Raw genomic sequence first — 23,289 nt, 5'->3', positions numbered from 1 at the left:
GGGGGTTATCCCAAAAGGCAAATCAAAAAATTCAAAACTTTGTTAGGATAAGGATACGAAAGAATATGGAAAATAAGCAAAACTACAAAATACTGGAAAAACAGATGCTGATTGACTTGCTGAGTTTTTCCAGCATTTTCCAGCAGCTACAGTTTTTCTTTAATTTTCATTTATTATGGAACATAAGCGCTTACTAGAAGTTGGGTTACGAAGCATCAGTGAGGTGAGGATGGATTGGGGAGGAGGTGGGAAGGGGATGAGGATGGGGAATGGTGAGAATGTGGTGCGAAAGAGAGAGTGGATTGAGGTTTTGGAGGGCTGAGATTGGGAATGGGTGAGTTTGGGAGGGAGGAATTGGCAGGGAGGGGGTTTAGTAGGATTTGAGCTCCGATGGGATGACGAGAGACAAAAGAGACTGCACATGCTGGAATCTGAAGCAAAAACAAGTTGGAGGAACTGAATGGATCAGGCAGCATCCGTGGAGGCAAAGGCATGGTCAACATTTCGGGTCGAGACCCTGCATCAGGACTGAGAGTGTAAGGGGGAATCAGCCAATATAACGAAATGAGGGGGAGTGGGGAGAGAGGAGGTGGCAAGCAATAGGTGGATTCGGGTGAGGAGTGATTGATGGAATGGTGGAGGAGCGAAGGATGGAGAGAGACAGAGGCTGGGAGGTAATAAGTGGACGTAATTAAAGGCTGCAGATTGTGGAATCTGATGAGAAATGAAGGTGTTGAGTGGAACCAGATAAGGGTGGGCAAATGGGAACAGTGGGGTGGGGTGGGAAGAAGTGGGGGGGGGTGGGGTGGGAAGAAGTGGGGGGGAGTGGAGTGGGGAGGGATGGGGTGAGGTAGGGATAGGAAGGGTGGGGAGGGGTAGGGGTGAGGAGTGGGGAGGGATGGGGTAGGGATGGGAAGGGTGGGGAGGGGAGGGGTGGGGTAGGGATGGGAAGGTGGGGAGGGGAGGGGAGGGGTGGGGGAGGGGTGGGGTAGGGATGGGAAGGTGGGGAGGGGTGGGGTAGGGATGGGAAGGTGGGGAGGGGAGGGGAGGGGTAGGGATGGGAAGGTGGGGAGGGGAGGGGTAGGGATGGGAAGGTGGGGTGGGGAGGGGAGGGGTGGGGTGGGGATGGGAAGGTGGGGTGGGGAGGGGAGGGGTAGGGATGGGAAGGTGGGGAGGGGAGGGGTGGGGATGGGAAGGTGGGGAGGGGAGGGGTGGGGTAGGGATGGGAAGGTGGGGAGGGGAGGGGAGGGGAGGGGTGGGGATGGGAAGGTGGGAAGGTGGGGAGGGGAGGGGTGGGGATGGGAAGGTGGGGAGGGGAGGGGAGGGGTGGGGATGGGAAGGTGGGGAGGGGAGGGGAGGGGAGGGATGGGAAGGTGGGGAGGGGAGGGGTGGGGGAGGGATGGGAAGGTGGGGAGGGGAGGGGAGGGGAGGGATGGGAAGGTGGGGAGGGGAGGGGAGGGGTGGGGATGGGAAGGTGGGGAGGGGAGGGGAGGGGTGGGGATGGGAAGGTGGGGAGGGGAGGGGTGGGGGAGGGATGGGAAGGTGGGGAGGGGAGGGGAGGGGTAGGGATGGGAAGGTGGGGAGGGGAGGGGAGGGGTGGGGATGGGAAGGTGGGGAGGGGAGGGGAGGGGTGGGGATGGGAAGGGGGGGAGGGGTGGGGAGGGGTGGGGATGGGATGGGGGGAGGGGAGGGGTGGGGATGGGATGGGGGAGGGGAGGGGAGGGGTAGGGATGGGAAGGAGGGGTGGGGGAGGGGAGGGGAGGGGTGGGGATGGGAAGGTGGGGAGGGGATGGGAGGGGAGGGGTAGGGATGGGAAGGAGGGGAGGGGATGGGAAGGTGGGGAGGGGAGGGGTGGGGATAAAGGACCCAGTAGGTCGGGTGTTTGGGTGATAAGCAGGTGAAACTGGGTAAAGGGGAGGTAGAAAGAAGCGGGTGTGGTGGGACCGGGGGGGAGCAGGAGACGGGGGGAGGAACAGATGGGCTGCGGGTTACCTGAGCGCCGTGAGGGGAGGGGATGGAATCAGCGCTGATCGTTGGCTCTGAGGGGTGGGGCAAGGCTGGGGGCGGGGCCAGCAGCAACGGGCGGCCGGGATTGGTCTGGCCGCGCCCCTGTGGAGGCGGGCTGGCGGCGCCCATTGGCTGCTGGCGGAGTGGGCCGTCCGGCGCCGACGGGCGGGAGGGCGGGGCCGCTGCTTGGTGCCGTGTGAGCGGAGCCGCCCGGGCAGCCGCCGTGCGCGCTATGCGCAGCGTGTGAGGGGGGCCGAGGCCGCAGGATGTGCAGCAGCAGAGAGCTGGTCACCGACTTCCTCCGCTACAGACTGCAGCAGCGGGGCCACAGCTGGAGCCGGCTGTGCGAGCAGGACGGCGCGGCCGGGCCCGATGGGGGGGTGGCCGCCGCCGCCGGGCCCGAGGCCGAGCGCACCTGCCAGGCCCTGCGAGAGGCGGCCGAGGAGTTCGAGCTGCGCTACCGCCGGGCCTTCAGCGACCTGTCGGCTCAGCTGCGGGTCACCCCGGACACGGTGTACCGGCGCTTCGAGCAGGTGGTGGGCGAGCTGTTCCGCGACGGCGTCAACTGGGGCCGCCTGGTCGCCTTCTTCTGCTTCGGGGCGGCGCTGTGTGTGGAGAGCGCCGAGAAGGAGATGGGAGCGCTGGTGCCGCGCATCGCCCACTGGATGAGCACCTACCTGGAGAGCAACCTGGAGCCGTGGATCCAACAGGAGGGCGGCTGGGTAAGGGTGGCGGCCGTCCCCTTCCTTCCCTTCTTCCCCCACCCCACCCCGTCCCCTCCCCCGACCCCGTTCCTCCCCCCCCCCGCCACCCCCCACCCCGTCCCTCCCCCCCCCCGCCACCCCCCACCCCGTCCCGTCCCCCTCCACCCCCCACCCCGTCCCGTCCCCCTCCACCCCGTCCCCAGCACGGCACCTCGCCACCCCAACGCAGACTAATCCTCCCCCCAGTCTATTCCCAAAGGCACCTTACCCTCCCTCCGACCCCATCCCCAGTGCAGCGTGGCTGGTTCTGTGATCCTTTCCCTGTTCTGGACCACCTGAACTTTTGACTCCACCCCCCTCCATTCATACTGTGTGCAACTCCCACTCCCCTCGCCCTGTTGCCCGCGGTACAGTTCAGTAAACAGGATATACAATCCCAAGGCTTCCTTCTTGGAAACTTGCCCTAATATACTTGAGCCCGATTCAGAGACCTCCAGTCATAATATGCCCTCGTCACCCAAGGTATCTGATTCTGTGACCTTGTTCTAGTTATCCTATTTCCAGCGCAGGATCCATGACCCCTGATCTTCCATTATCAGATCCCACTGATACCTTGCCCCCAACATAGGCGTGACTCAGTCCATCAATCACCCATTTGCACTAATCCTACACCAATGCCATTGATTTTTAATTCTGAATGGCAATCTGAGGGGAAAATGAATGTAAAAATGGGAGAGGATGTGTGGATAAAAACATGTAATATTGCAGAAGCGCAAAGTTAAATATTTGAGACATAGTTACGAATGTGAATAAAGATGAATTATAGGAATTTACGGATTATCACAATCCTCTTTTAATGAGGAAGTTATGATGGTCAATGCTAAGTAAAAACTGGATGGCTGATGAATTTGGAGAAATCAGTGTATTAAGTGCTTTCCCATTATATGGGTTTGTGTTTACGAGGCAGCTGAATTGTGGAGCTGCCATTCCCTACACGTGTTGTGTTGGCATTGTTAGCTTCACCAGTGCATTAGTGTAACTGTTGTTGAATCCCTGTACCCTACACTCCACAACAGGCTGGTATTTCTGCATTATCAGACTGTTCCATAAGTAAATATCCTCTATATCTATAGTCTCTGTCTAAAATTCTTGGTATCCTGCACAGCCAGTTATTCAGTTAAACTGCCATAGATGGGATGTATTTAGAATTTTCAGCACAGTTTAGAGGAGATGTTATTCTCATTTGATTTTGGTTCTTTGTTTCTGGGTTGAAGTGATGTTGCCTGATGGGTGAGCTCAGTGGGTTTGGCGTCATGACAGGTGGTCTCACTGGAGGTCTGGTGGCCTGATGGTGGACGTAGCAGTCCTTTGGCATATTTTTGTGCCCTAAATCTATGATCATCAGCCCATTGCAGTACGTTGGCTCCTCAGAGCAATCCTATCAGTTCCATTCGCCTGCTCTTTCCCTGTTGCATTCTGTCTTGAGTGACTGTTTCAAAGCACAGCTTGGCTTTATTTCAACCACCTTTCAGGCAGTGAATTCCAGATCATAAATGCTCTGAATTTATGAAAAAAAGGGTTTTCCTCACATCCTCATTTCTTTTGCTCAAGAATTTGAATCTGTGTCCTTTGGTTCTTGACCTATCCACTGAAGGGAACAGCTTCCATCTATTTACTCTGGCTAAACCAGTGATGATCATGTACAGCTCTATCAAATCTTTCCTCCAAGGAGAACAACAAAAGTAGTTTTTGCAAACCCTTGCTCTCTGGAATTAGCTTGATGAAGTTTTGTTGAACTGTCTCAATTGGAACTATATCTATCCTTAAATAAGGAGAAGAAGATTGTATACTGTACTCCAGGTATGGTCTTACTAAAGCACTGTATGGTTGCAACAGGGCCACATTTCTTTTGGACTCCATCCCTTGGGGTGATGTTTGAACACACAATCTCTGTAGCTAGGGGGCTTCTACTGAGTCACAATTGACATTGGAACACAGGGTTTAAATTGCTTCTAGGTAACTACAACTCTTATTGAATACTTGGGTAGAATGAGACCTGTTGTTACCTTGGGTGTGGAACTCCACTTGGAATTTCAAATATGGCTAATCAATGATTGCAATTCATCATTTGCAGTATCTTTAGAAATCCCTCACTGATTAACCCAGTAAACTACTTCTCTGTTTCCTCTGCATTTCTGTGTGTGGATTAGGTACCTATCCTGCATAATAAAATCCTGCAGGAAAGCACTATTATGCTGCTTTCAGATCAAAATAAATCTCTGAATGTTTATCTGAATATTTCTGGATTCCTTTTGTGGTCACTAATTTTTTTGAAAGTGCAAAATACCACACTTCTAATCTGGTTGGAGTCAGGTCAGTGAGCATTTCTATTAATTGCAACATTCAGTCCTCTGATGAAATGGGAGCTGATGAGCAACCATTGCCCCAGCAGCACTGGACAGATGTAGCAATCACAGAACCCTTGCAGCATGCATACTTAATACAAGAGGTAGTGTCCCAGCATAAAGTACTGTTTCATCATCTTTGGTTTTGAATAGCAGATCAGGATCAATGGATGAAATGATGTATTCCAGTTTCTGGACTATGCCAGTTTTCTAGCTAATAAAGCACATTATCCCAGCACCATTAGCTTTACTGCACAAGTTCAAGTACAAGATCACTGATGATGCTTTGTAAAGGGCAATGGATGAATAGGACGGGATGTAGACTTGAGGGTAGGAGTGGAAAATGACTCTCAAGAACATAGGAGCAGGACACCCAAGAGATTCTGCAGATGCTGGAATCTGGAGCAACACACACAAAGTGCTGGAGGAACTCGGGTCAGGCAGCATCTATAGAGGGAAATAAACAGTCAACGTTTCTGGTTGAGATCCCCATCAGTCCTGATGAAGGGTGTTGACTGGAAACGTTGACTGTTTATTTCCATCCATAAATGCTGCCTGACCTGCTGAGTTCCTCCAGCATTTTGTGTGTGTGTGTGTGTTGCTGAAATTAGGAGCAGGAGTAGGTTATCAGGCTCTTCAAGCCTATCGTGCCATTTAATATGATCATGGCTGATCCATGCTGGCTTCAGCTCCCCTTCTGTGCCATTTCTCCACACCCCTTTACACCTGGATCCAACAAATATTTATCCACCTCCACATAAATATTTATAATCCAGCTTCCACCACCCACTGGGGCAGAGCATTCCAGACTCACTGCTGAAAACTTTACTAAATTGGTTATGTGAAACCGGAAGAACTCTGGTGTGGCAAGTTCTGTCGGAGAAAATCGGTTAATAGTTTCAGCTGTACCCAGAGCATTTGAAATGTAAATTGTTCCTTTCTCTACAGTTGCTGCTTCAATCTCTTGTTATTGTCTGCATTTTCTGTTTTTATTTGAATTCTAGCTGCTGGAGGGACCAGGGGCTTGTTTCACCAAAACACAGTGAATGTTTGGAGATTTGAGGATGGAGGTTATTGGAAGAATCAGTCATAACTGGAAGTAGAAATTAAAGAGGGAGCATTTGAGAAATAGGAACTCAGCTGATGCAGCCTTGAAGTATCCAGTACAATTGCTGAGCACAAGAACATGGAATCAGCTGTAACCCATTCCACCCCCTTCTGCCTAGTTAGATAGTGACTGATCTTTCACCCAGTGCCTACTTCCTGCACTTATCTTGTATCTTTTTATTCCTTTTGATATTTAAAAATATGTAGGCCTCAGTTTTGTTCGAGTGAGAAAGGAGTATCAAGAAAACAATATTCTGGGAGAGTACAAATTGATAATCCACGCAATAGACTGGGATGGAGAATATGTTAACCCTTTCCTTTCGCTTAAGACAGATGCATGACTTCTTTGCAGGCAGGACCAGACTTGCCACTTGCAAGAGCCAGTCAGAGATAACGTGTTTTATTTTAATCTTGTGTAACTGGATGCTAATCATGAGCAAGTCAAGTGATGCCAGTGGAGAAAGCAACAGTTAATGTTTCAGGTTGATGACCCTTCATCAATAATTTTTTGTCACATTTAAAGTGATAGTTCTCGTGGTTGCTCCTCTGCTCCCCTCTAACTTGTTCTGCAAAATTGTATCCCAGAGTTGCAACATACCTCTATCCACCAGTACTGTACCTTTGGTAGTAACTGTGCCACTAGTATTGTACCCCACTGTTATAGAGTCTGGGAGAGTACAAATTGATAATCCACGCAATAGACTGGGATGGAGAATATGTTAACCCTTTCCTTTCGCTTAAGACAGATGCATGACTTCTTTGCAGGCAGGACCAGACTTGCCACTTGCAAGAGCCAGTCAGAGATAACGTGTTTTATTTTAATCTTGTGTAACTGGATGCTAATCATGAGCAAGTCAAGTGATGCCAGTGGAGAAAGCAACAGTTAATGTTTCAGGTTGATGACCCTTCATCAATAATTTTTTGTCACATTTAAAGTGATAGTTCTCGTGGTTGCTCCTCTGCTCCCCTCTAACTTGTTCTGCAAAATTGTATCCCAGAGTTGCATCATACCTCTATCCACCAGTACTGTACCTTTGGTAGTAACTGTGCCACTAGTATTGTACCCCACTGTTATAGAGTGGCAGACCTATGCCACTGGTGCTTTCAGCTGTTCTGCAATGACAAACCTGTGCCCACGAATATAGTACACCTGGGTCTAGAGTCAGATATGGACTTGGGCTTGAAGCAGAAGATCAGCGTAAGCTTGATGTGGTCCCTGATGACAAGCATGTTGTTTGGTGAGCCACGGGACTGGCAGCCAGTGGGAGGAGTTGCTTTGTACCTTGAGTCATTATCCACAGCCTCAACAGTGCTCCTCTGATGTGATGGACCACTCCTTTCAGTGAGTTGGGGTGACTTGAGGATTCTCAGCTACTGTTGGCAAACCTGCAGTGGAGGTAGCTGATGCGGTGAGCAGCCCAGCAGCAGAGCGGTGAGGATGATGAGCACAGGCGAGATGGTCGTATGCATTGTGAACTGTGGGCCGATGAGAAAGCAAGCTTCATGTAAGGAACATAAGAAACGGGAGCAGGAGTGACCATACAACCCCTTCAGCTGCTCCACCATTCAACAAGATCATGGCTAATGATCTACCTCCGATTGTTCCTGCATTATCCACACACGCTTTAGTTCCCTTAATATTCAAAAATCTTTTGATCATAACTGAGCACCTATACCCCTCCAGGGTAGAGAATTCCAAGGATTTGCCTTCCTTTGGATGAAGAAATGTTCCCTCCTTTCAGTCCAAAATGGCCTACCTCTTATTTTAAGACTGAGCTCAGAATTTTGTACCTCTCCTTCTTATAAACTCTACAGATTGGAGACGTATTCAATCTCTCCTCCTATGGCACTTCAGAGATTTTGGTTATTTATACTTCAGTGAGGGCAATGCAGTTGTATAGCACTTGATTACATCCTGTGGATGTCTTTAAAGTGGTTTAGATGCAGTGAATTATTTTTGTTCTATTGCTGCGATATAAACACACCAGCCAATTATGTGTGCAGCAAGATCCCGGTATTATGGTAGTATAGCGGTTAGCGTAACGCTATTACAGCGCCAGCGACTCAGGTTCAATTCCAGCTGCTTCCTGTAAGGAGTTTGTACGTTCTTCCTCTGTCTGCGTGGGTTTCCTCCGGGTGCTCCGGTTTCCTCCCACATTCCAAAGACGTACGGGGTAGGAAGTTGTGGGCATGCTATGTTGGTGCTGGAAGCGTGGCGACACTTGCGGGCTGCCCCCAGAACACTACGCAAAAGATGTACTTCCCTGTGTTTCAATGTACATGTGACTAATAAAGAAATCTTACCTTGAATGTTGATTGAGAGCACTGGGGATCTCCTGCTCTGCGGAATCTCGTACTTAATTGTTGTTGTGCGATCTCTTCTATCCCACTGAGCAGCCAAAGGGGGACTTAATGTTTCATCTGACAGACAGCCACTTTGAGGGCTCAGTATTGAATGGAAACATCAGTGGTGAAGTTGAACCTTCAACCTTTTGGATTGGGGAAAGTCTACCCAACTGACAAAATGACACTGCTGCTCTGATAGCTTATTGCCATCAGCATTGTTGCACTTACTGAAGGTTGCACAGCATTTTTAAGCCATCCATGCGGTTGGTTTCAACAAAAATTTCAGTTGCACCAGCAAAGGACGGGTAGCAGTGGAGTTGAATTTTGGCTTTCTTCCAGCAATATCTTGGCTGGAACAGACATGATGCTTCCTTGGAGCTAAGTTATTTCAGGCTTCACCTCCATTTGAGTAGATGTCTAGCCCTAGCTCCATCTTGTGTAAAAGGGGGTGGGGTTGCTGTTTCAAACACGTTCTTGATCCCACAGCTTTGGATGAGGTTTTGCGTGAGAACGGCAGGGATTACAAAAGTATCGTCTGGTATGTGGCACAGTAAATAAATGCAATGTGTTTGTTCAGTTATGCTGCAGAGTGCCATAAAGTTACTATTGGAGCTCTTGCATCTCTTTTCCTTCTGTACATTTTTCTGTTTCTCCCAAAGAGGCAGGAGTTGTGGTGTATTTGTATATATTATACAAATATGTCTGGGATGTTGTTAGGACATCACACGTGACGTTAGCACCATGTACAGTGCAAGTTCTTTGCTGTTAGAGTTAGCATAAATATCCACTTGTTCAAAGTTCCTGTGCTTTGTAGCTGTTCGGACTTTCTAGTAGCATCCAAGTTCCACCTTGGGATACACTGCAATTGATGACAAGGATCAGAATTTTTTTAAAAAGTGAAAACAAAATCACTTTTGCATATTTAAGAGCAGCATCTTTACCTCATGAATTCTGTGTGTGTGTGTGTTTGGGGGGGGTGGTGGGGGTGGGAGAGAGAAACCATGAGCAACAATGAAATTGCCAAAAAAAACAGTCCCCAGTGGTTCTTCCTCCTGACTGTAAACCAATTTCAACTTTCTGTGGGTCACATGGATCAGATGAAAGGGAAACCCTGAGAACTCCAGGCAATTGTTTGAATGCTGACAGCAGCATCATTCTTGAAGCTGCACCAACTAATTGTTAAAATAACATTGAAGGAAGGAACAACAGTGCAAATCATGAACCAAACTGAAGATGAACTTGCAAACTTACAGGAGACTTGAGTGTGGCAGCAATGTTTCAGTTGGAAAAATAAGAAAACAAGTCTGCTTCTTGAGCAGCTCAGGGATTCAAAACAAGTCGTGTGAATCATTCACATCCTACATCGAGAAGATGGAGATGTTTTTAATAGCCAGTAACATTATTGAGCTAGAAGATGGTGCTTAGAATGCACAGGTATTGAATGCTTCAGTGAGGAAATGCAGGAAAAAGTATTATTTGAGCAGACTGGTTCTGAACTGTGTGCCACTAACTTAAACGCTCTGCAGAAAGCTACAGTTTTTTTTGCAGCAATAATAGAGAAGTTAGATGAATACTTCAACTTGCAAAGATGTGTGATAGAAGAGTTATAAATTTAGCACATTCAACCAAAAGCTGAGATAAACTGAGAGTGAACATGTCATTGTCCCCAGAATCAAAGTAACGTAACTATGGGGAGGATGGACTAGATTGAGCAAGTGTCTGGGTGAAGCTTTACACCTTTTCTATAAATTGCAGGTTTTATATTCAACCAATAAAAAATGTTTAAAGTAGGGAAATGAAGAAGTCATTCCATGTGTTCTCAGGAAAAGGATTGCAGACGAACTACGTATCGGATTCACTGAAATCGTCAATGTGAAGGCCATTGCTGGGAGTTTATTGGGTAAAGAGTTAAAGGAAGTTGCATTTGTGTGTACGGTTTGCCAGGAGTACAGAGTGATACAAACTATGGTAATGTTGGACTTAACTATTCCAACAAGACCACGTTGATTTTTGACAAAGGGAAGCAATCATTTCATTGTGCTCATCATGCATTCAAAATGGATTGATGCTGGATAAGCAATTACTTGTATAACAGTGGAACATAGCATTCAAGAGTTGTGATGGATTTTTTGCTGTGTGTAGGATATTAGTAGAATTAGATTCCAACAATGGGTCACAGTTCATCTCACATTTTTGTTTGAGGATTTTATGTAGTGTAATTTGAATGGCAGAGCAGTCTTGAGCCTATTCGGTTACTCCTCTTTCTAAAGATCTTTTGCAATAGCATTAAATATCTAACGATTCTTTTGTATCATCCTGTTTCCAGTGTAATAGTAGAGATCATGACATGTTTAAAAGAAGCCTTGGAAGTATTCCAAGATGACTTTAGTTTTGAGATGAATCATTGATTAATACATTGCTTAACTAAAAATGATGCCATACTCTTTTACTGGTATTACTCTGAGCTGTCAATGCATTGCCTTCTTTTCATACAGCTGGTGTAACTTAGAGGAGGAACTGGTGGGAGAGGTAGTGACTGAAGCAAAAGATGTTTCAGGGAACTGCAGGAGTTAGTTTCATCAGAGCAGTAAGCACAAGTAAGACTCAACAATGGGAACTTAGTGAAATCATTCACACATGCAGTCTGATAAGATACTTGAGTTCACATTGGAAATTGTGTCAAATGATCACAGAGCTATAAAGGAATGTATGATGATGAATCTAATCCTGACATTGATATAGCATCAGCTACTTTTGAGTCAGTGAGTCAGATTAAGGGATTACAAATTCCTAGAATGAATATTTCAGAAACAAGCACATGGTTGAAGAGGGATAACTGACTAAAGAACCCAGTCAACAGTTGTAATGGTTGTGTAAAGTTATGAAATATGTTTAATTTTTTCCTTCAGAGAGGGAAAGCAGAGTACGTATTTGTATGTAGTTCGGTGAGTCATGTAGTTACAGGCCAGAGATGTGGTCGTGTACATGTAGTTACATAGTGAATGTACAAGAGGTAAGCGCCATGTGTAGTGAGAGTTCTTCACTTATGAAGTTAGCTTCAAACAAGGGTGTTTATTCTGTGTCCTGTAACTGTTGCTGTAAGTAGAATTTATCAAAACTCTAATCTTACAATACATCATACAAGTTTCTTTGCCTCTTTAATGTACACATGTGTACCCCACAGATGCATTTAAGTGAAGTTTGGCAGGGAGGTGTAAGGTGTCAGCTGAGATGGGAAGTGGGACTTAAGGGGGTTGGGCAAGGAAGAAAGGAGCAGACCATAATTACGGAATCTGCAGTGGAATATTGGAAAGAATCCATATGGAAATTCTGTGCAGCACTCCTGCAATTGGCAGTGAGGGATCCCTCCCTTTAATGTTTGGGGTGTGCCTGATTTTACTAAAAGGGCAGAGGAAATGCCTGAAACTCTGTTGATAACAAGAGAAATATTTGTGCATTGCTTCTCTGATTTGAAAGATAAAATTCCAGGAAAGGTTTTTACTTTGAGAAATGTAACCAATATCAGACTTGCAACAAGTTGCTGACAATCAAGTGTTAACTCTGCTTTCTTGTAGCTATCAGTTTCCTGCAGACTATTGTGCGAGTGCAGATCCATCATGCCTAGGGTTGCCAGTGGTCCAGTCTCTCGGGCTCTATGCAAGATCCATATGGGATACCCTTTTTTTTCATGTTTTTCTGACCTCTCAAACATAGAGGTTCAGTCCTGGCCTGAGCAGAATGATTCCAGGATAGTGTTTGTCCCAGATGGATGTCATGGCCAGGATTTCCAGGTGAGCAACGAGAACGGTCACTTGACCTCTGGAATAAATAGAAGCCTGCTTTGAAGTGACACTTCAAACACGAATTTATAAGAAACCATTGAGTAAAATCATTCTTGTTGAGGTAGAGCAAGCTGTGCCCCTCTCTGAGTCAGCTGTCGAAGCAGTAAAGCACAGCATGTAGGTGTTGCAGGGACTAGGTGGATCCTGGAATGTGAGAACTATTTCAAAATTTTGGTCTTGTATTGTAGAAGTCATTTTTATTCCAAAACATTTAGACTGCTGTTAACTCCCTTTTGGAGCCCCATAAGCAGCAGCGTAACCACAGCACACTAAGCAAACCCTTTTTTTTAAATACAGTATTGGCAACCCTAAACGTGTCCAGCAAAGCAGCAAACAATCTGTATGGGGATGAGTGCATCACAAAATATTTGCACTCATGATAATCTTGTCCCAGTGGCTCATCAGTAGTGTGCAACAGATCATTGTGAGTATCTTTAATTCGTGGAATCACAGCTCATGGTGCCATTTGGCCCATGAAGTCCATGGCAACTTGCAGATGGATCCAGTCCATTCCATTAATCTACTGTTTCCTCATTTTCTTTCTGAAAGACATCGTTGACCACTCCTCTACTTTTTAACTAATTTTTCAGGATGTGACCACCTTTGACACTACTAGCACTTTGTTGCCTTTGGGAAATGGGTGGCAGGTTCTCGGCTTGAATCTTGAACTGTTGCTGTCTGTGTGATGAAGGTGCCACCGCAGAGCTGTTGAATGGGAGTTCCTGGAGTTAGACACTGACAAAGAAGGAACAGGGATATTTCCAAGTGGGGATGGGTAACACTGGTGGTATTGTTCCCATGCGCCTGCTGTCTTTGTACTCCTTGATAGGAATCGCGGATTTGGGAGGTGGTATTGGAGTAGCTTAGGTGATTAACTGCAGTGCATTTTGTAAATGGTACTCGCTACACTGGAGTAGAGAGAATAAATGTTTATGGTAGTGAATGGGGTGCTCATCAAGTGGGCTGCTTTGTCCTGGATGGCGATGAGCTTCTTGAATACCATTGTAGTTGCACTCATCCAGCAAACAGAGACTATTCCCCCTGCTCCTGACTTGAACCTTGTAGATGATGGAAAGGCTTTGAGGTGTCAGGGAGTCATTTGCCACAGAATACCCAACCTCTAGTGGCCACAGAATTTATGTGGCTGATGGTGTTGAGTTTCTGGTCAATGATCTCTGGGACATTGATGCTGGGAGACATGACAGTTGTAATATCACTGAAGGTTAAAACTGGGGTAGTAGATTCTTCTGTTGGAAGTGGTAATGGCCTCCCGACTTGTGGAGCGAATGTTGCTTGCCACATACTAGCCCATGCCTGAATGTTGCCTTTGTCTTGCTGGCTGTAGGCATTGACCTCTTCACTTGCTGAGTTGAGTGAAATTGAGCATTGTGCAATCAGCAGTGAGTGTTCCCACATCTGACCTTGTGGATGGACGGTAGTTGATGAAGCAGCTTAAGATTGGGCCAAGGACACTTCCCTGACAAACTCCTGCAGTGATGTCCTTGGGCTGGGATGATTGAACCACAACCATTTTACTTCATCTAAGGTATGACAAAGTTGGAGTGTTTTCCCCCTTTATTCAAAACCCATTCAAATGCTGCCTTGATGTCAACGGTAGTCATTCTCACTTTGCCTCTGAAACTGAGCTCTTTGCTCCATGTTTGGACCAAAGCTGTGAGGATGTCGGAAGCTGAGCACTCCTGGTGAAATCCAAGCAGGGTGTCGATGAGCAGATATTGCTGCATGATTGCCATGTGACAGCGCTGTCACTCGCAGTTTGTTGCTGATTGAAGTTGGACGGGATAGTAATTTACTGGTTTGGATCTATCACTTCGTACATGGGTAGTTTTCCACATTCTTGGGTAGAAGCCATGCTGTAACTATTATAAACAGCTGAGCTAGAGGAATGGCTTAGCAGCACGGGTCCAGTACTACAGTTGGAATGATGTCTGGTCCCATGGCCTTTGTTGTATCCAGCACTTGGAGGCATTTCTTCATCTCGTAAGGAGTGAATTGGTGAAAACTGTCTCGTGTAATGATGGGAATCTCAGGAGGAAGCTGAAGTGGATCATCCATTCACCACCTCTGTGTGAACATGGTTCCAAATGGTTGAAAAGGCCGGGAATTGGGGCTAGATGGGAATAGTTTAGCTCGTGGTTAGGTAGCGGAGCAGACTTGATGGGCTGAATGGCCTACTTCTGTTCCTTTTGTCTTGTGAAGTACTTCAGCCTCGTCTTTGGAACTTGCCCACCATCAAGGGTTGCATTTTCATGGTATCTCTTCCTCCTGTTAGCTGTTTAATTGTCTACCATTGTTCATGACTCAGTGGCAGGACTGTTAAATTTTGACCAGATTTGTTGGTTGGGAGATCATTTGGCTCTCTGTTCCTTGCTGCTTTTGCGATTTAGTATGTGTAGTCATGTGTTACAGCTTTGTCATGGAGGCACATAATTCTTTAGGTGTGCCATTTGCTGCTCCTGCCATGCCCTTCTCTCACTGAGCCAGGGTTGACTCTGGACTTGTTTATCAAGGTAGAAGCCAATCCATGAGACTACAGATTGTAGTGGAATACACTTCTGCTCATGGTTCACATTGCCTCGTGGATGCCCAGTGTGAGCTGCTGTATCTGTTGTGAAGCTTATTTCACACAAGAACAGTGCCACAGAATGTAATGCAAGTGTGAAAATGGGAATTAATTTCCATAAAACCTTTCCTTACATGCAGCATGTTTCAGATCAAGGGCACAATCTGTATATATTTTAAAAATGCTCACATTTCCACCCTAACCCCATATATCTTATCCACCATGTTGAGTCTGTGTTCTCAGTTCTTGAACCATCTGCTGATGGTGACAGTTTCTCTTTCATAATTATATGTTCACAAGGTACTGTTGTCAGTGGCAGTGTCAGCATTGGTGAGACCACAGAGTACCACATATGATTTTGGTCTCAGTATTAAAAGAAGGATTTGCTTGCATTGGAGGGAGTGCAGAGAAGGTTCACTGAGAGGAAGAGGTTTGTGTATAGAGAGAGTTTGAACAGATTAGTCCTTCACTCATTAGTGTTTAGAAGAGTGAGAGGTGATCTTATTGAAACAAGGGGATTGATGGGTGGAATGGGTTGCTGCTGAGAGGGTATTTCTCTCTGACGGTTTCCAGAATTGGAGGCATAATTTTCCTGAAGGATATGAGCAAACCAGACAGCTTTTTAATAGCCATCTGATAGTTTTGTGTTTACAGTTACAGAATACAACCCTTTTTGGGGAAAAAATACAGAATATTAGCTTACGTTGGTTTAAATTTCCTAACTGCCATTGTAGGATTCGAACTTGTGTATCTGGATCAGTGCTCCAGCCCTCTGGCATTCATGTAATCACTTTGCTACTGGACCCCTATCTAAGTATAGTGTGATCTTGTATACATCAGTGAAATCTTTTCCCAGCCTCTTTGTTTTCTATGAAGAAGTAATTCCAACTTCTCCAGTGTAACTTTAGCTGAGAGCCCTCGTACCTGGAACCATTCAAGTAAATCTTCACCATTTCTGCGCATGTGTTTTCTGCCCAGTTTTCCAGAGTATGATGGCCAGAATTGTACACAATACTCCATTTGTGGCTTGACAGTCTTCTGTTTAAAAATTCAATATGACCATACTGGTATTTGTACTCTTTCCTTGCATTTATGAAGTTCAAGATCCTAGATTCTCTGCCAGCTAATCTCTCAATGTGTCTTGCCACGATCAAAGATGAATGTATCTGTACATCAAAGTCCCTCTTCCTGCATATATATTTTAGAACTCACCATTTTGTCTTTTGTCACTATTGATTATTTCTGACAAAGTGTATTCCTTCACATTTTTCTATAACAAGTTTTGTTGCCATTTGTCCACCCATTCTGCTAGGCTAGATACATTCTCTGGAAGTTTACTCTTCTCACCATTTATGACATGTTTGGTATCCTCTATGAATGTTGAAATTTCACCCAGCACATCTGTAACCAAGCCATCAAAATATTTTGGTGAAAGCAATTGTCTTAGCACTTAAAATTCTGCAGACTTGTCTGGCAATTTCCTGTATGGGGAAGAAATGAGCATTTGCCATGAATCTCCTCTTCACATCCATTAAGATGATTTGTTTTTATTATCCTTGCTACTAATTATTCTGTTTCATGGGCCTCAATTTTGCTAACTGGCATTTTGGGGGCAAGTGACATTTCTACCACACAAGTGCCAAGCAATGCCCATTTCTGGTGATAGAACGTCTAATGACATAGCCTCAACCTTCAGTGACATCCAGGTTCCCCACCAGTAACATAAAGATCACTGTTAACTGGAAACTCAACCGTACCAACCACATAAATTCTGTGGCTACTGGAGCAGGTCAGAGACTGCACCTCCTGTGATGAGTGCCTCTCCACCATTTCCTAGTGAGAAGTCAGAAGTGGTGTGCAATACCCTTCACTTGTCTGAATATGTATAGCTCCAATAACACCTAAAGCTGAATACCATTCAGGGTAACGCTGTATATATGACATGCACCTCACTTTCTACCCTAAATCATTCCCTCTATTGATGCTCAGTAGTATGTACCATCTAACAAACGCAGCAGTTATTTGCCTATTGTGCTCCAAAAAAAAAATATTGCAAGCTTGTGACCTCTACCATAAGAAGCACAAGGGCAGCGGAAACATAGAACACCATGTACAGGTCCCCCTCTACATCTCTCTCCATTCTAACTTGAATCTATATCACCGTTCCTACAGGGTTGCCAGATCTGAATCCCTACCCGACAAGACTGTGGAAGTACCTTCACTGGAAGGACTGTAGTGGTTCAAGAAAGTAGCCCACCACCACCACCTCAGAGCACTTGAGAGATGGGCAATTGTGACCTTACCAGCAATGCATGCATCCCACAAATTAATAAAAGTAAATTTAATCAAGCATCTTCTGAAAATCTGTGTTAAGATTTACTATATTCCCTTCATTGACCTTTGAGTAGTAGAGGATTGAATCCTTGCACAAGATTCACACGTGGATTGGCTGGTGTGACGTCATGCAAAGATGTAGAAATGAGGGAGCAGGGGCTCCACTCGGGTTTAGCCCCGGTTTGGGAATTGACCGAGGTAGCCTGTCAGAACCGAACTGGTTCAACATTCTCCAAGCTCAGAACCTAAATGTAAACGCTCCCCTGATTACTTAGGGAAGCTCACTCCATGAGTAGTTGTACCAGGAGAATCACAGATTAATTCCTTGCATTCTGAGTTGGAGAACTTTACAGCACAAAAGCAGCAGCGACATCAGTGACATGGTCCATATTTCCATGGAAACCATCTCTCCCATCAACTGATCCTTCTATTTATCCCACAGACGTGCACATCTTCCTTCCCCTTCTAGTTGTTTATCCTTCTTTCAATGTGGTCATGAGCTCCATGTTCTTTCTCCTGAATTTATTAGTGACTTGTTATGTTTATGACAGAGTTATGGACTCTGCTGATAAAAGCATTTTTAACACTCACCCTTTCAAATTGTCTGCCATTTTAAACAGCTGTCAAGTCATTCCTCAGCCTTTTTCTAAAGAAGAGTGCCAGCCTGTTGATTAAGGTTGTATCAAGCAAGTGTTCTTGTGACTGGTTCCTACGGCTAGTCCAGTTTTGTGTTTCCTGTCAAAATGAAGTGAGGCTGAGCAATGGTAATTCCTTGAATGTCAGCCAAATGTGATAGAATTTTATTGGAAATGTCCATTGCCTGTGGCTTGTGTGGGTCAAATGGTACTTGTCACTTATCCAAGCTTGAATAATGTCTAGCTAACGCTGTGTGGCAGCATGGGCTGCTTCATTTTCTGAGGGGATGTGAATGGTGGGTTCCCTGGGATGAAACACACATACATCATTTCTGGTTGAGGGTAGCGATTTGTCTTCTCACACTCTTGCTGGCCTCTGCTATTTAGTACAGGATTGTTCTTGGAGTCTCCTACCAATGGCTGAAAATTGTGCACCCCACCCACAAGTGAAGTGGCAGGACTAAGACTTTTGATCTGATCAGCTGGTTATGCGATGCTTAGCTTTGTCAACCACATGTTATTTTTGCTGTTTAGCACGCACGTAGTCCTGTATTGTAGCTTCATCAGGTTGGAGCCTCCTTTTTAGGTTTGCCTTGCACTCATTGAGCTGGTGTTAGATGCCTTGCTCGATATTAACTTTGGAGTGAGGGATATGCTGGGCTATGAAGTTACAGGTGGTAAATGATGTGCGGATCTACTGCTGATGGCCCACGGCACCTTGTATACACCCAGTTTTAGATTCCCAGATCTCTTCTGAAACTACCTTCTTTTAAAACCATTAACAGATGTTCTCAGTGCCAAGACTTTTAGGGACTTTCTCTGTATAGAAACAGAGTGGTGGTCACTGTTATCACTGCTGCTTAGGATAGTTTGCTAAAGACAAGGTTGAGTAAATTTATCTTGCCTTGTTGGCTCTCTCACCACCTGTCACAGGTACAGTGTGTCAACCTTGCCCTTCAGCATTTGCCTCAGTATAGTCACCCATTTAGAGGAGATGATTTGCCTTTGCTGCCCTCAGTAATTTTTCCAAATGTTGCTCAATGTGGAAGAACGCTATTCCCTCTGCAGAGGGAAGGCATAGGGAGGAAATTCTGTTGCTCTGGTGCTTGGATGTCATAGGGTCTGGAACCAGTGTGGAAGACTCGGGCTATTCCCTCCTGTCGTCCTGTGTGGATCACTGTACTGCCACCTTTGGTTAGCCTGTCTCGCTCGCTCTCTCTGATGCAACAGCACGTATCCAGGAATGATGAAGGAGCCTGGTATGATTCTCTGAGCATGGCTTCTGTTGCTCCGAGGACACATCTACCAATTTAAACACTAGTCACCAAATATAAGTGGGACTTTTCCAAGGTTGATAGCCTGGGGGCCATTAAGCAGTGTCCTCATCAGCTTGGTGCCAAATGGTCCATCTGGCTGTCGTAATTGTGTTTTTAAATAGATTTTGATTCAATTGAATGACTAATAGGGTCTTTTCAGAGGGCAATTAAGAGTCAACTAGATTGCTGTTAGTGGGCTGGAGCTGTGCACTGCCTGTCATCTGTTAGTAGTTCAATGGCCTGTTTGTGACCTGTGCTTGTAATGCTGTGTGGGCTGTAAAACCCTGGTACAGAACATCAAAGGATAATATTGTTGGGAGCGGGTGTCACTGCCAAGTCCACCAATTATTTGCTCATCCCTCGTCGCTCTTGAAGCTGGTTGAGAGTTGATGTTACTCCCACAGTTTGGCACTTCCAAGATTTTGCTCTAGTCATAGAGAAGGAATGGGAATATGCTTCTAAGTTAGGCTGGTATGACTTGGAGTGGAGACCGGTGGTGGTGTTCCCATGCTCCTGATCTTGCTTGTTACAGTAGTAGAAGTAGCATGCTTAGGAGATGCTGTTGAAGGCTTCACAGGTTGGTACACTTCGTCATGCAGAGAGGACCATTCATGTCAACAGTCCTGGGAGTCTTCCATCCTCCTCTCACTGTTCACCAAGTTAACCAATATTCTGCCTGCCAGTGAGAGGATTTGGGACTTGTGGATGAGGACTCAGATATTTGGGACTTGTGGATGAGGACTCAGATGAGGCACACTACAGTCGCAGTCTTATCTGTGGTGAAGGGGTTAGCTAATTAACCTGTTGTATGGGCTTTCAGTCAAGCTGATTGCATTGTGTGTGGGGGGGGGGGGGGGGGGGGGGGAGGTGTGCAGTGAGCTTCCAGGGTGCTGTTATAGCTAAATGTGTCCAGGCAGGTGGGGAATATTCCATCACACTTCTAATTTTGTTACTCAGTGCAGAACACACTGCCTCTGATCTTTTTTTTGTAGTTGTGTTATTTGTGGTTAGTCCAGTTATGTTTTTGGTCATTGGTGATTTTTATTTTAACCAACAGAATATTACAGGGCAATGGAAGGATGCCCACTTATAGGAGATGGTCATTGACCTGCAGAAGTCACTTCCCACTTAATCAGCCATAGACTGAATATTGCACGTGGGCACGGACTGCTTCAATAACTGAAGATTGAAGGGAATTGCACCCACAGTGGAGACACGAGAGACGTCAGACGCTGGAATCTGGAGCAACAAACAATATGCTGGCAGAAGTCAGCAGGGCTTTGACCCAAACTGTCGACAATTCCTTTCCTCCCACAGATGCTGCTTGACCCTCTGCGTTCCTCCAGCAGAGTGTTTTTTGCATTGCACACGCACATTCAGTATGCCTTGTAGATGTAAAGGCAAGTTAAAATGTTGAATATTCCAAACAATAACAGTAATAGCAGTATCACACACTGTATGTACGACAGTAACTGGGTTCCCTCGTCTCATGGTCAGTCACTGCAGTTTGTTAAATTCGGCTTCAGAGCATCAAGATATTTTGCCCCTGGTGACTTTGCACTCTATTGGCTCATCCTACACAGTGACTCATTTATGATTGTATTTTGGAACAAGGCTTCTTCATGAGAGTTTGCCAGGTTTTTTTTCAGCCTCATGTGACTGAACAGACTAACACTTAAAGCTGTTTGCAGCTTTCACACCTTCCCCCTCAAGTTCCATTCTTTCCTGTGAAGCTCGTTAGTGTGTTTGGCTGTAGGGCTTTCATTCCTTGTTCCTGTCTTTATTTGGTGTGTTTTTTATCGGTGTGTCCCTCCACTCCAGTGAGGTTAATTATCAACTAGTGACACACAGGTAACGTGGGCATGTTCTCACTGGACTAGCAACTCGAAGGTTGAGAGTTCACATCCCACCTCAGTACCACATTGTGTTACTGAATTCAATAAATCTGTAGATGGCACTGGAAGGATAATGAAAGCTGCATGATCGCTGTGAAATCTAATCAATTAACTCGTATCCCTTGGGAACTGTGCCTGCTATGACCTACATTTAGTTCTGGTCAGGCACTCCATAGTCAGCTTCCAATTTTCTGAGTAACTTGCAGGAATCATTCAATTACTCTGGGTAAGAAGATGCATGCAAATAATTCAATCTTACTGACATCACCACGTAAATAGAGAAAATGAATTATTATTGTGGTTTCCACCATCTAAGTGGTAAAGAGCAAGGATTAAACCTGGAACCTTGGCTGTGGTTTAGAAAAGGATCTTGCTATGATTGTCTAGGACTCAACCCTGGACTCTTGAATAAGCTTTGAAACCGTGAATAATTGAAGTGTTGATCTGGCGCTGGCAGCTGACTTGTCTGTGCTTTGTTTCCCCAGGATGCCTTTGTGGTGCTATATGGGAATAATGCTGCTGCTCGTAACCGTGAGTTACAGGAGATGGCCTTGAAATGGTTTATGGCCGTAATGGCTGTGGGTGCGACACTGGCCTTCGCTGTGTACCTGGCCCGGAGAAGGTAACGGCTATGAAACTACACTAAGAAGCGAGCCTCGGTCAACAACCGCTACATACAAAGATGCTGTCATTGGACTGGCGCGACTCTGAAAGCTGCTGCAGTGGATCGCAGTTTATTCCTGTAATGGGACCAACTCTCAGCTACTCGTACGTTTTGCATTGTGTATGTGTATTCAGTTTACAAATATGAACCATTCAGGCTGGTGCTGTGACAGAATGAAGATTATCTGCATGAAAGTCAACTACAATGAGTGAAGCTAAGATTTGATTGAGGAATTTGGAATTGGGCACATAAACTGTGCCTCTGCCGCTGATGTGACCTCGTGCTGGATTGCCAAAGGTGGAGGACATGAGTTCAGGCTTTCAGAGCTGTTCTGACAGTTTTGAGATGCACCCTGTCATAAATGACTGAGCAGAATGGGAGGGAGACTGTATCAGAAGAAAACCAAGTCCTTGGGATTCAAGAGTGATGTACCTGCAGCATAGGAGAAAGCTGCTGCATGTTCCCAGGACATCTGAAGCCTAAAAACCAAAGTAGTGAGAAATGCCCTCCAGGAGCTGGGAGAATAATCTACAAGATAGAGAGGGGTGCACCTTTTTGACGTTTTACTTACACATTCAATATTCTTTCTAATTGGCTGGAATTGATGTGGTTGGATGGGGCGTGCACTCAGTGCTGACACCAAGCCAGTTTCAAATGGGGTATGTTCTTGAAGCCTCCTAGGTGATCATAATCAAAGGATAATGTGGAAGAGTTTGAGTCAGCCTTCACGGTGCAGTCTGCAGATTGAAGCTTCAACTTGTTTCTCAGCAGGAATTCGAAAGGGGTCTTACCATTTTCTCAAGATGATGTGAAATGATCATTTGCAAAAGATTGTGTGGAGTGCAGGTCCCCACATTTCCTTATTGTACAAACTTTATTTTAAAATATTGGATCATGTGAATGCCGTAAGTGTGACAGTGGTCACTATTCATTGTAATCATTCCTTGTTAGTTTGCTGCTTACACCACATTAGGAGTAAGACTTATTTTACACAGAATATCTTAAAATTTAAATTAAAATGATTTGTTTTTAAATTAAACATTAAAATTCTGCTTTCTGGTGTTTTTTGCATTTTTCCCTGATGCTGCACACATTGCTTGACAATTTTAACTCTTGTGGCATTGAAAAGCCTGTTGCTGTACCTGGGTGCTCATAGTGTGCCAGTTGACAATGGATAATGATCTGGAGGGAGAATCCTGGTTACTTTATCCCAGAAGCCAATTGCAGCACAAATACATCTGTCCTTTTGCTTGTAATAGTTCATTTGGCTTGTGCTGTCTTTGCTGCATTTCCCAGTTCGTTCCTTCTGCTCTTTCCCTGTAACTCTCCAATTTTTTTTAAAGAACAAACTCCTTTTAAAGTTACAATTACGTTTACTTCCAGTGCCCTTTTCAAGCATTGCATTCCAGATCATAACTTGCTGTTTAATTTTGTTTCCCTCAGCCTTCTG

The 23,289-nt window shown here is 45.5% G+C and overlaps 1 protein-coding gene across 1 annotated transcript; it reads left to right on the top strand.

Moving 5' to 3' along the window:
- Nucleotides 1-2,202: 2,202 nt before the first annotated feature.
- On the top strand, nucleotides 2,203-22,891 carry LOC127578997 (bcl-2-like protein 1). Its single transcript, XM_052031619.1, has 2 exons — nucleotides 2,203-2,729; nucleotides 21,661-22,891. The coding sequence occupies exons 1-2, from the start codon at nucleotides 2,274-2,276 to the stop codon at nucleotides 21,799-21,801; spliced, it is 597 nt and encodes a 198-aa protein (XP_051887579.1). The 5' UTR covers nucleotides 2,203-2,273; the 3' UTR covers nucleotides 21,802-22,891.
- Nucleotides 22,892-23,289: the final 398 nt, after the last annotated feature.

Source organism: Pristis pectinata, chromosome 16 (assembly GCF_009764475.1).
Source record: "Pristis pectinata isolate sPriPec2 chromosome 16, sPriPec2.1.pri, whole genome shotgun sequence".
Classification (NCBI taxonomy): Eukaryota; Metazoa; Chordata; class Chondrichthyes; order Rhinopristiformes; family Pristidae; genus Pristis; species Pristis pectinata.
Note: the sequence above shows the minus strand (reverse complement) of the source record. Positions and strands in the feature narration are given on the sequence as shown.

Excerpts from the sequence above, each read along its gene's own strand:
- LOC127578997 (XM_052031619.1), top strand. The coding sequence starts at position 2,274 with ATGTGCAGCAGCAGAGAGCTGGTCACCGACTTCCTCCGCTACAGACTG. Across the intron at positions 2,730-21,660 it reads TCCAACAGGAGGGCGGCTGG|GATGCCTTTGTGGTGCTATA; the intron begins GTAAGGGTGGCG and ends TTGTTTCCCCAG.